General features: G+C 41.6%; 1 protein-coding gene and 1 long non-coding RNA gene across 2 annotated transcripts; one reads left to right on the forward strand and one right to left on the reverse strand.

Annotated features, from left to right (window-relative positions):
- Nucleotides 1-1,347: 1,347 nt before the first annotated feature.
- LOC141621259 (uncharacterized) lies at nucleotides 1,348-2,431 on the forward strand. Its single transcript, XR_012532174.1, has 2 exons — nucleotides 1,348-1,737; nucleotides 2,126-2,431. It is a non-coding gene; the product is annotated as an uncharacterized LOC141621259 (long non-coding RNA).
- Nucleotides 2,432-3,890: 1,459 nt separating this feature from the next.
- LOC141616951 (uncharacterized) lies at nucleotides 3,891-4,889 on the reverse strand. The gene is made up of 2 exons (XM_074434120.1): nucleotides 4,548-4,889; nucleotides 3,891-4,217 (listed from the first exon to the last, which is right to left on the reverse strand). Exons 1-2 carry the CDS (start codon nucleotides 4,887-4,889, stop codon nucleotides 3,891-3,893), a joined length of 669 nt encoding a protein of 222 aa, XP_074290221.1.
- Between the last annotated feature and the right edge of the window lie 6,797 nt (nucleotides 4,890-11,686).

An 11,686-nucleotide genomic window follows, 5' to 3' on the forward strand; every position in this document is an offset into this window, starting at 1 on the left:
ATCCGGTCGAGTAATCTAGGTCCCAGTTCAATGCAGTACGGTCTAAGGGGTAGCGAACGTCACCTTTCGGTCCTTAATTCACCCTAAAATGTAAACAGTTTAACTTTCGCCCTACATTTGCAATATTCTATTGTTCGCTACTAGTCTGCCTCTTCCAACCTTTCGGTCTAGGTTAAGGTCCACCAAGAATAAGGGTCTAATTGCGTCGACTCAATTAGGCAATTACAATTAATTGTAGCATTTAAACAACAAAGACGGCACTGATATTAACCTAGTAGATCGATTACTCTCCCTTCAAATCATGGGTTCCCTATAGTCTTAGCATAGGAAATTAGCTACTCATAATCGTCGGATTAACAATTACGATAACTGAATAATTAAAACTAAGCATGATAACAAACTATTAAGAGATCGATTGAACAATTATAGAGCAAAGAGAGAAAAGGAATTAAAAGCAGTAAATATGATTAAGAAATAAATTAAATTGATAATACCGAATCTGAGTGACAAAATGTAGAGAATAGAAATCCAAGAACAGTAACAAGAGTAGCAGTCGAAAATGTACGTCGTGAAGTGATAGCAGTAACGTGATGTTCTCCTCAGTCTTATACTGAAAAATTGTCTTAAACCTAATCTATGGACTGATTACAAAAGCCCATAAAAGATTAGACGGAAATAAACCAAAAACACACGAAATCCCCTCGATCGAGCAGAGAGATTACTCGATCGAACTCTATGTCACTCGATCGAGCTAGAACTACCTCTCGATCGAGCACTGCTTGCTGAACCTCCTCGATCGACTCCTTAAACTGGTCGATCGACCAGTTTTGAGTGTATAAAGCATTCGATCGAGCAGTAAACCACTCGATCGAGCTATATAGGCGCATCAGGACTTGAATTTCTTCCTTTACTCAGCTCATACGTCCTCCAAGTGTAAGATTCCTAAACTCCGGCTCCTTATTTCCCATGAATGCATACAATTGGGACAATTAAGGCTCGATTTAGCTCCTCCTCGGTCAATTCCTGCAAATTACGATAAACGGACCAAAGTAGGATATTCGGGGGTATTTGTAGCCAGATGCTACATAAAAAGCACAGAAATGCGTGTAAAAATGAGGTGAAAACCTTATATAAAAGACACGCATCAGAAATCAACGGCAATCAAAATTTACTGTAAAGTTGACCGCTCATTTCAGCGTCACAGTTATTATCTGACTTGACTGATGATTTTTTCTTTTAACAATTTAAACATTGTTGTCAACTTTTAACTTAACAACTCCAGCCTAAATAGTAATTATAGGCCCAAAATTCATTCTAGTAGCCAAATATACGTTGAAGTCCATGTGTAGTTGTGAACTACTCCGTATTTAGGAAACACGGATCAAGTGTCGGCCTTCTTTTTCTAATTATTTCTTCGACAGCCAGCTAAGTAGGGTTAGAGAAGAAACCCAATTCTATATATACAACGACAAACAAGTCTTCCATGCTTATCAACGCATCGTCGCTTCCGGTTTAATCACCGCTCCCAATTTAGAGGAGCACTGGTATGGTTCGTTTCTTCCTTTTCTAACTGATCTAAGCTTAAAGATTTCACCTTTTTATCGCATTGAGCATGATCTTCTCTTCTTTTGTGCTTCACCATGATCATAAACTATCTTCAAGTTTGTTGTTGCTCTTTTCCCGTCTATTTTATCACAACATTAAATTTTGCGGCGTTGGACGATAATCGAATATCAGGTGAGAAACTCCCTTCTATTCTCTTTAATTTTCGATCTCATGCCTTGCTGCTGCCAAAGGATCGGAAAGATAGATCCTCCTCCCTTCTTGTTTTCTAACCTTGTTAATAATGCTCATCTTTCATTCAAATCTTATTATAACATGCTTTTATTTTCTTTTCTCTGACTTTTACCATGTCCTATTGAGAACCATTAAACTCTGCAGTCCACAATGAACATGACTTACTCGGTCATTCCGGGTATTAGCAATTTGACCCCTTTGTCTTGTACTTTGTTTAATCCTTGCATAAGTTCACGGACAAAATTTGCCGTAGTCCCAATGATGTCTCGTGTGAATTTCTTTGCTATGCTTCGACTAACATGAATTCTCTTTGCTTGCTTCGACGTAGGTTTGCTGTCAACTAGCTTAACTTAAAGCCCGTGGGGACTATTAAAATTCGAGCATATAGGCTGAAGTAGACGAAAGCGGTGAGAGGTTTCATTGAGAAAGCGGAACAAGAGGCTTTCGATAATAAGGGTGCGATGATAGCAACCACGAAAATATTAACGATTGATAATGATGAACCAATGAAAGCCTCATTATTTTTTTTTTGTATGAGAGTTCAGGGCTTTGTTCTTTTTTTTTTAATGATTGCTTTTGTTCATGATGGGATTCATGGGAATAGAGCACTTGTCACTAATTCCCACTTGTTTCATTTGTATGCTTGTTTGTTGGATTTGGTTCAATGCAGCGATTACATACTTCGTCTTGTCGGCCATATTTAATTTGTCGGTATTTTCATGCAAGGCCATCTTATTTGCTCACCTTGAAGACTTATTACTTATCAGGGTGAACCCATCTTTGGGTCATCGCGACAGGATGAAGACTTATTACTTGTCAGGGTGAACCCGTTTTGGGTCATCGCGACAGGACGAAGACTTATTACCTGTTAGGGTGAACCCATTTTTGGGTCATCGCGACAGGTTGTGTCAGGGTGAACCCATTCGGGTCATCGCGACACAGTTTTGAAGACTTATTGCCTGTTAGGGTGAACCCATTTTTGGGTCATCGCGACAGGTTGTGTCAGGGTGAACCCATTCGGGTCATCGCGACACAGTTTTGAAGACTTATTGCCTGTTAGGGTGAACCCATTTTTGGGTCATCGCGACAGGTTGTGTCAGGGTGAACCCATTTAGGTCATCGCGACATAGTTTTGAAGACTTATTGCCTGTTAGGGTGAACCCATTTTTGGGTCATCACGACAGGTTGTGTCAGGGTGAACCCATTCGGGTCATCGCGACACAGTTTTGAAGACTCATGCAACTCCTTATGAAGACTATTATTTCATTACCCTCTCCCCATGAGACCTGCCGGATGAATAAACTTCTTGACCTGATGTCCCTCCTACTTGCAAAAGACTTCCTCATATTCTCTATATTAACTTGTACTTGTCCTTTTTTGCAGGGTTGCAACTCGAAATGGACTTGACTCATAGACTCCAAGAGAGTACGAGCTACTCCTGGATGGGTCATCTTGGGTTCCCTTTGGAGTTACCATGCAATGAACCCGCTCGTTGATTGTAAGGAAGTTCCAAGCCTTGATGTGCTAGATTGCTACACCATTTCATTACCCGTATGCGATGTGTCCCCCTTTTTTTTAAGAGCCATCCAAGGTCAATCGTAAAGCAAAGAGTGTGAAAACCAAGCTCAAGCGGAACTCATCATCAATTAACATGATCTTGGTCTTTTACAAACTTGGTTGATGATTGAGTGTTATTTTAGCCGTACACAGTTTAAGCTCTTGCGGGCCAGGAGCAATTTTTTTATTGTTAATTGTTTTTTTCTGGTGTGGCTGCACTTGAACAAAGTGTTTGCTCAAACTGCCTACGTACTCGCAAAGCTACCAGGGGTGACAACTTGCAAGATCAAGCCAACGTAGTTCAAAGAAGGGACATTTTTTTTTTTTTTTTTTTTGAGGTGTTTTTTTTTGTGTAGTTATTCTTTTTTTTTTTTTTTTTTTTTTTTTGTATACAGTTTAATCTCTTGCTTAGGAGCTTTGACTTGCAGTTTACGCTCTTGCTTAGGAGCCTTCACTGTTGGGATTTAAGAATAGTAACGCTTCAAAAACTTTCCATTGATTGGGCCTACCCGAACGCCGTCTTCATCCACGATTTTTTAAGCACCATTTGTGTAGACCTCCTGTACCACGTATGGACCATCCCACTTAGAGGTGAACTTGTCAACTGGCTTGTGAGAGGTGATGATTGGTCTTTGTACTGCAAGGACGAGGTCTCCTACTTGGAAAGAACGAGAGCGCACCTTTTTGTTGAATGCGCGTGACAACCTTGCTTGATAGCACTGGAGCTTTTGTTGAGCTTCTAATCTCTTTTCATCGAGAGCTTCTAACTCTGCTAATCGCAATCTGTCATTTTCGTCATCCGTGAGTCCTTCTTGTATAGCGATGCGCAAGGAAGGGATCTGTAGCTCTAATGGCAACACGGCCTATACTCCATACACCAACGCATACGGGGTTGCCTGAGTAGGTGTTTTGTATGTGGTACGATATGCCCACAACGCCTCCCCAATTCTTTCTTGCCAGTCTCGCTTTGACTTTGCTACTACTTTTCTCAACAAGTTGCAAAGAGTTTTATTAAAGGCTTCAGCCAAACCATTTGCAGAGGCATTATACATGGATGACTTGTATTGTTTGAACTTGAATTTTTCTCCCAGACTTGTCATCAGATGGTTGAAAAATTGTTTCCCATTGTCAGTTGTGATACGTTGAGGTACACCATATCTGTAGATGATTTGGGTTCTAATGAAGTCCACAACATTTTCTTTCTTCACTTCCCGTAGTGTGATGGCTTCTGCCCATTTTGAGAAATAGTCAGTGGCATCGAGGATATACTCATGTCCATTTGAGGCCTTTGGAGTAAGAGGTCCCACAACATCAAGTCCCCAAGCTTCAAAGGGCCATGAAGAAACAATAGGATGCAACGGCTCCGGCGGTTGCTGTATGAAGTTTGGGTAGAACTTACAGGGTTCACATTTTTTCGCAAAGTCCATACAATCTTGCACCATGGTTGGCCAGTAATACCCCATTCTCTTTACACGATCATGAAGTTTAGGCCCAGATTGATGAGCACCACAAATGCCAGAATGAGCTTCATGCATTGCTTCAGTAGCTTCGTCCTTGCTTAAACACCTCAACCATTGGCCTGAGAAAGAACGTCTGTAGAGTGTCCCTTTATAGTGAATGAACTTTGGAGCACGTCGACGTATTTCTACCTTGTGTCTGGGATCATCGGGTAGTTTTTGGTGGTCCAAAAAATCAATGATAGGTTGACGCCTTGATCATCTTCATCAAGCGTGTAGACGCATATCACGTTGGTTGTGTCTACATTTTCTTCTCCTTCAAGCGATGATACTACCCAACGATTGCAGACTGGGACTTTCATAGACTCTTCTGCCCCCAGTGCCAAAGTGGCTGCAAGATTAGCAAGCGCTTCAGCCAACTTATTGGCACTCCATGGCACATGACCAACATGGATGTCGTCAAATTGATTCAGCAGTTGTAATGCCTGTTGATGGTAGGGAATCAAGTCTTCCTTTTTTACTTCATATTCACCAAGGACTTGGTTGACCGCCAGCTTTGAGTCTCCATATATGTCCATATCCCTGACACTTATTTCGATCGCCATTTGAAGACCGAGTATGAGAGCTTGGTATTCTGCCATATTATTCGTGCACAACTGAGTAAGTGTAAAGGCATATGGCATGAGATGATTTTGTAGAATTACAAACACAACTCCAGCTCCAGCTCCATCTTGCCTTGCAGCACCATCAAAGTACATCTCCCATGGAGGTAGAACGTCCACGTAGAAAATTTCTTCTCCTGGGAGGTCATCTCAAATTTCCCACTCTGCTGGCACTAGATGATCAGCAAAGAAGTCGGCGATAGCTTGACCTTTCACAGCCTTTTGAGGCACGAACACCAAGTCATACTGCTTAAGCAACATTGCCCATTTCGCAAGTCTTCCAGACAAGACTGGTCTTGAGAGTATGTACTTGATTGGATTAGCTTTTGAGACCACATGTATGGTATGCGCCTGCATGTAGTGCCTCAACTTCTGGATGGCGAACACCAAAGCAAGACATATCTTCTCTATGGGCGCGTAATTCAACTCAACTCCAACCAAGGTACGACTGAGGTAGTAGAGTGCTCTCTCCTTGCGGTCTTCAATTTCTTGAGCACACATTGCCCCCAGTGAGCGTTCTTGTGCTGCAATGTAGAGGACAAGTGGCCTTCCTGGAATTGGTGCCTCCAGCACTGGCGCGCTGGCCAAGTATTTCTTGATGCTATCAAAAGCATTTTTGCATTTTTCATCCCATTGAAATAGAGCATCCTTTTTCATGAGATGGCTGAATGGCTGGCAACGCCCGGCTAAGTTAGAGATGAACCTTCGGATGTATGCCAAACGTCCTTGCAATCCGCGCAACTCTTTCAATGTCTTTGGTTCCGACATTTCGTTGATAGCTTTTATTTTTGTTTGATCAATTTCAATGCCTCTATGCCTGACCACAAAACCTAAGAACTTCCCAGATGTGACACCAAATGCACACTTGAGTGGATTCATCTTGAGTTGACATTTTCTAAGTCTCTCAAAGACGGTTCGAAGGTCTTTGATATGGTCTTCTCTTTTCTTTGATTTGACAACCACGTCATCAACATAACACTCTATTATTTTATGCCGCATGTCATCAAAGATCTTTTGCATTGCGCGTTGGTACGTAGCGCCATCATTCTTCAATCCAAACGGCATGACTGTGTAGCAGAAGATCCTTTTTGGGGTTCGAAAACCTGTTGCTTCTTGATCTTCAGGTGCCATATATATTTGATTGTAACCAGCAGTACAATCCATGAATGAGAGGGCTTCATGACCAGTGGTTGCGTCAATCATTAACTCTGTAACTGGCAAAGGGAAGTCATCCTTCGGGCATGCATCATTAAGGTCTCTGAAGTCGACACATATGCGCAGTTGTCCATTCTTCTTTCTGACCGGGACAATGTTTGCTATCCAGGTAGAATATTTGACTTCTCGAATGAAACCTGCTTCAATGAGTTTATTGACTTCCTTTTCAATTTCAGGTACAAGCTTCGGCCTGAAACGACGTTGAGGTTGCTTTTTGGGACTGGTGCCTTTCTTGATTGCTAGACGATGAACTGCAATTTTTGGGCTGAGTCCAGGCATCTCTTTATAGCTCCAAGCGAAGACATCCTTGTACTCGACCAACAACTTGTAGTACTCCTCTTCTTCTTCTTTAGTCAGCAGAGCACTAATATAAATGCGGCGAGGATCTTCCGTAGTTCCCAAGTTGAGCTCCTTGAGTTCATCCACAGTCGATTGCCCCTCGTCTTCAAGTGTTTCCGGGGCCTCATCGGCCTCAACTTCTTGCTTTGAGTGGCTCATGCTGGATGATATCCACTACTTGCATACGCTTCATGCGAGATGGTATTGCGCTTCTCAAATCATCGCTTACTCTTACTTCTTCTTCATTTTGTGTTGCAGAAGTTGAGAGAGGACGACCCTCACCACTATTCCTCTTGAGAGCCCCTAGTCGACTGAAGACTGTTTTTGATGGACCGCCCAAGCGTTCATGTATTGCGCCCTTCTTGTTTATGCGCAACGAAGGTGTTGACACTTTGACCTTACTTTCTCCTTGATTGCCAAGCCTAGCAAAGACAGAAATGTGTTTGGTTGAAGCATTTGGTCTCCCTAACCTTGTAAATATAGAAGGACGACACTTCTCTGCAGGTAGACTTATTCGATCGAAGACTGAAGATGGATGCATCTTTTCCTCTCCTTCTTCATTTTCTTCGACCTCTTCTCTTTGTGATGTCGAGAAGATGCAGTAGCCCCTTTTCTACGAGCACCAATCTTCACAGGCGCAGGAGACTCATATCCGAGCCTGGCTCTGGTCACCATGAAGCTCCCATCTTGCTTGAATACTTCATGTTGAGCTTTGTTAAGACCGTACGGCTCAACTTTTATAACTTTGCCAAGAGGAGTCGGATTTGTAAAGTCATATCCAGCCTTTGCCAGTAGCTTGTAAGCATTGGAATCTAATATCCCCTTGTTTTCTTCATTTGATGATTGACTGGATGAACAGACAAAACCATTCGGAGGAGGTCTCACAATCTTCGTTTGAGATGAACTTGGTAGAGGTGTAACGACTTTGGCTACCCATTCCTGCTTGAACACCAGACTTGACTTTTTATCCTTAGGCTCTATCTTTGGTGTTAGACACTCTGCAAAAGGACTCTCCCCATCTTTGCGGCAAGACTTCGGGATGTAGCGTAGTACTGGTGGTGTAGTTTTCTGCGGCGTCTTTTGCTTCTTGGGTGACGCAACAGGAGTAGCTGTTTTGTTGACCTTGTCTACATCTTTCTTAACATCATTTTATTTAGCAGGACTTGCAGCTTCATCTTCTTTGATGATGTTCTTTTCCCGCTTACCTCCTTTTCCTGTTGAAGAGATGGTGGTTGGCATGAACTCACTAGAAGTACCATTCTCTTCAAAGAATTTTGCATCAGCGAAGAAAGAGTCGACCTTAGAAAAAGGTTTGGCGTCTCCGTCTATTTTCCTTTCGCCACCACGATAATATTTCAAGCATTGATGGAGGGTTGAGGCGACAACTCCATTCTCGTGCTTCCAAGGTCGTCCCAGCAATAGTTTGAACGATGTCTTGCCATCCATGACATGGAACAATGTGTCGGAAGAAAGATCACCCATGGTAAGGTTCACACGGATCATGCCAACCGCACGCTCCCCATTCAAGTTAAAACCATGAATCATTGTTCTACTACTAGAGAGTTCATCCATCGTGATCCCTAATTCGTTCATGGTAGCTTTTGGCATGAGATTGACTCCTGAGCCTCCATCTATTAAAATGCGCTTGACCTTTTGCCCCCGGATGTACCCAGACACATAAAGTGGCCTGTTGTGAGGCTTGGATCTAAGAAGTAAATCCTCATCTGAAAAACTCAAGGCTGCATTGCATGAGACACATCCAGTTGATTGCTCAAGAGGCTCAATTTTTTCTTTCATCTTGCCCGCATACAACTCGGGCTTCTCAAGTCCTTGAATTATCAGCTGACGCTTCTCTTTAGGTAGATAAAAGATTTGCTTCCATCCCTTGTTTGTAGGAAGGGCATCAAGAGCAGCCACTATTTCGTTCTCCTTTTCAGAATGCAATTGGTGTGCCAATACCGCATCATCTGGGCCTCCTTCCTCTATCTTCTTTTTATCATCACCACCTTCCGTAGCTGAGACGGTGCACACGGTAACCTTGTTTAAGAAGTCTTGTGGGAAGAATTCTTTTAAGGTGACGGGACTCGGTGGTTCTTGCTCAAGTACATCGATAGGCAAGACATGTGGTTTGATCACTGTTTTGGGCTTTTTCTTTCCCTTCGTCTTGCGAGGTTTAGTCTTCTTTGATTGTTTTCTTCGACGGTGAACAGGTTACGCTATCTGTCTTGTTTGTTTCTTTGACTTCTTGCGCGTAACCAAAGTCCAACCTTCATCGTCATCTTCATGCTTCTTTTCCTCATTCTTATTCTAAGGAGGTAGTTTTTCTTCCAATGACATTGGAGGTAGCGACGACAATGACCCTTGGATCTGTAATGCCACAGGCTCAAAACTTCCGAACTGCAACAGATACACACATTGTCCTTGCCGTATAATTGTGTAGATACCCGTATCCGTCGATATTGGAATTTATAGAGAACCCGACAAACACCCGATGATGATAGGACACATGTATTCTTTAGTTGTCATTTGTCATTATTTGGGTTCGTTTTGCGATGTAGAACGAGCTTTGTCGACGGAGTATTTTGTTAATTTAAATGATATTTAAATTAAATGTTTTTTTAAGTGAATTCATTTTATTATTATTTTATTTTGAATTTATTTTCCCAAGTTTATTTTATTGAAAATAAAATAAATATTTGATTTGATAAATCATTTTATGAGTATATTTGGTTTGAAAAATCATTTATTTTAATGTGTTAATTGATTTGAAAAATCGATTTGAAAATCGAAAAGAACTCGTTTTGAACATGTGTTTTTGAGCTCGATTTTAGCTCGGTTTTTGAGCCCGTTTTCTTTACGAATTGGCACGAATCTCGAGTACACTAACCAACCTAAGCCTCTACCCATCCAACCCAGTTCGAACCCCCTTAACCACGGCCCAAATCCCATCCCAAACCACCCCCAACAGCCCGCATACAAACAGCCTACCCCCTGTTTTGCGTGATGAATCCCGAGCCCAAAACCCGCTCCAAACACCACCAAAACCCGTGCCCATTAACCCTAACCCATACCCTAATATCCTACCCATATTAACTTACCTTAATCACCAAGAAAAACCCCCAAACGAACCCTAGAAAACCCCCCAAAAGCTGCTGGACAGCAGCTATGCTCAACAGGCCCGACTGCCTCTCCCCCTCTTTTACCCTATTTTAACTCCTTATAAATACCCACCCTTCACCATACATTCATTCCTCTAAGTTCTCCATACATCCTACCATCACCCACAAGCTTTAAACCTCAGAAACAAACCCTAATTGCCTCCCAAAAACCCTAAACAAAACCGACACACAAACTGAAACTGTTTGTGTGTCCTCCTCGAAACGATTCGTTCCTCCATCAAACCTCCATAAAAACTCGAGTTTCTTGTTCCTAATTAACCACATAACATCCATCTACACATTAGACAAAGAATTACGAGCCAAATTGCCCTTGAGAGTACACGAAATCCCTCGAAAAACAGAGTGAAATAACACTCTGTTTTCGCGGTTTCTTCTTGTCTGTCCAGGTCTGTTTGTGCTCGTTTTTCGTGCCCAATAACCCAAAACGAGCAGGGGTTGCTTTAATATCCCTGTTCTCCTCTCTTTCTAGTTTCCAAAACATCTTTTAAATCGAATTTTCGTCGTGAAACGAGGGAGATATCATCGTTTGAAAATCGCTGTCCAGAAAGTTTCCAAAACGCGTGTTTGCTTTATTCTTCGTCGACGACGGCCTCTCGAGATAAAATCTACCATCGATTACGACCCAAGACGGTGTCAACGATACATGTAGGTTGAGGGTGCATCAAATCCTCCTCTTTTCCCTTTTATTTCTTTTGTTTTATGCTTGTTTTTTTATTGTCTTATTTTTGTTTGTTTTCGTTTTGTTTATCGTTTGTTTTAATTAACTATGAAACTAGTTAGTCCGAGTATGAGTTAAAGTACCACCATGAACACCCGCGTTGACTTGAGATGGGAAAAGAAACCGCTACATCAGTCGGTCGTACACCCCCGTCTCATTTACATATCCTCGTGTTCAGGGTAGGGCATAAATAAAACGATTGTCTAACTTCGCTCTTCGCTTTTGACCCCCTTATTGTTTCGGCCAAATCGACATACCCTAGGACCCGTTGTATGTTAGTTTAACTTCTGATTGTTAACCTATGACGTATTTAGATGACATTAGATCAATTTGATAACCTAATTAGACACATTAGGGTACATCGACATAGCTTTAAAAACCGATTAACAATTCTCAGAACTTAATTGAATTCATCTTCCTTTCACTAATTTTCTCGCTAGCATGGAAGTGAGTGCTTAACACCTTTCCATTTGCACTCGTTGACGATTTAGAATTGTACCTAACCTAGTTCGTATTTATTTAATTCAATTTGTAATTAATTAACCTTTAATTTGTTTTATTTATTTCTAATTTTTTAAAAGTCGTTTTAATTATCTTTTATGGTTCAAAATCTGTAAATTTAATTTAATAAATTTTTTCGTAATTTATTTTACTGATTTCGTAATTAAAACATAATTAACTTTGCTTTTCTCCAAAAACCGTGCCTTGCACGGGTCTGTCTGACTTCTGATCCGTGCACTGCACGGGTCTGCCAGTTTTAGT

This window comes from Silene latifolia, chromosome X, assembly GCF_048544455.1.
Source record: "Silene latifolia isolate original U9 population chromosome X, ASM4854445v1, whole genome shotgun sequence".
Taxonomy (NCBI): Eukaryota; Viridiplantae; Streptophyta; class Magnoliopsida; order Caryophyllales; family Caryophyllaceae; genus Silene; species Silene latifolia.

Excerpts from the sequence above, each read along its gene's own strand:
- LOC141616951 (XM_074434120.1), bottom strand. The coding sequence starts at position 4,889 with ATGCATGAAGCTCATTCTGGCATTTGTGGTGCTCATCAATCTGGGCCT. Across the intron at positions 4,218-4,547 it reads GGGAAGTGAAGAAAGAAAAT|GCCGTGTTGCCATTAGAGCT; the intron begins GTTGTGGACTTC and ends TATGGAGTATAG.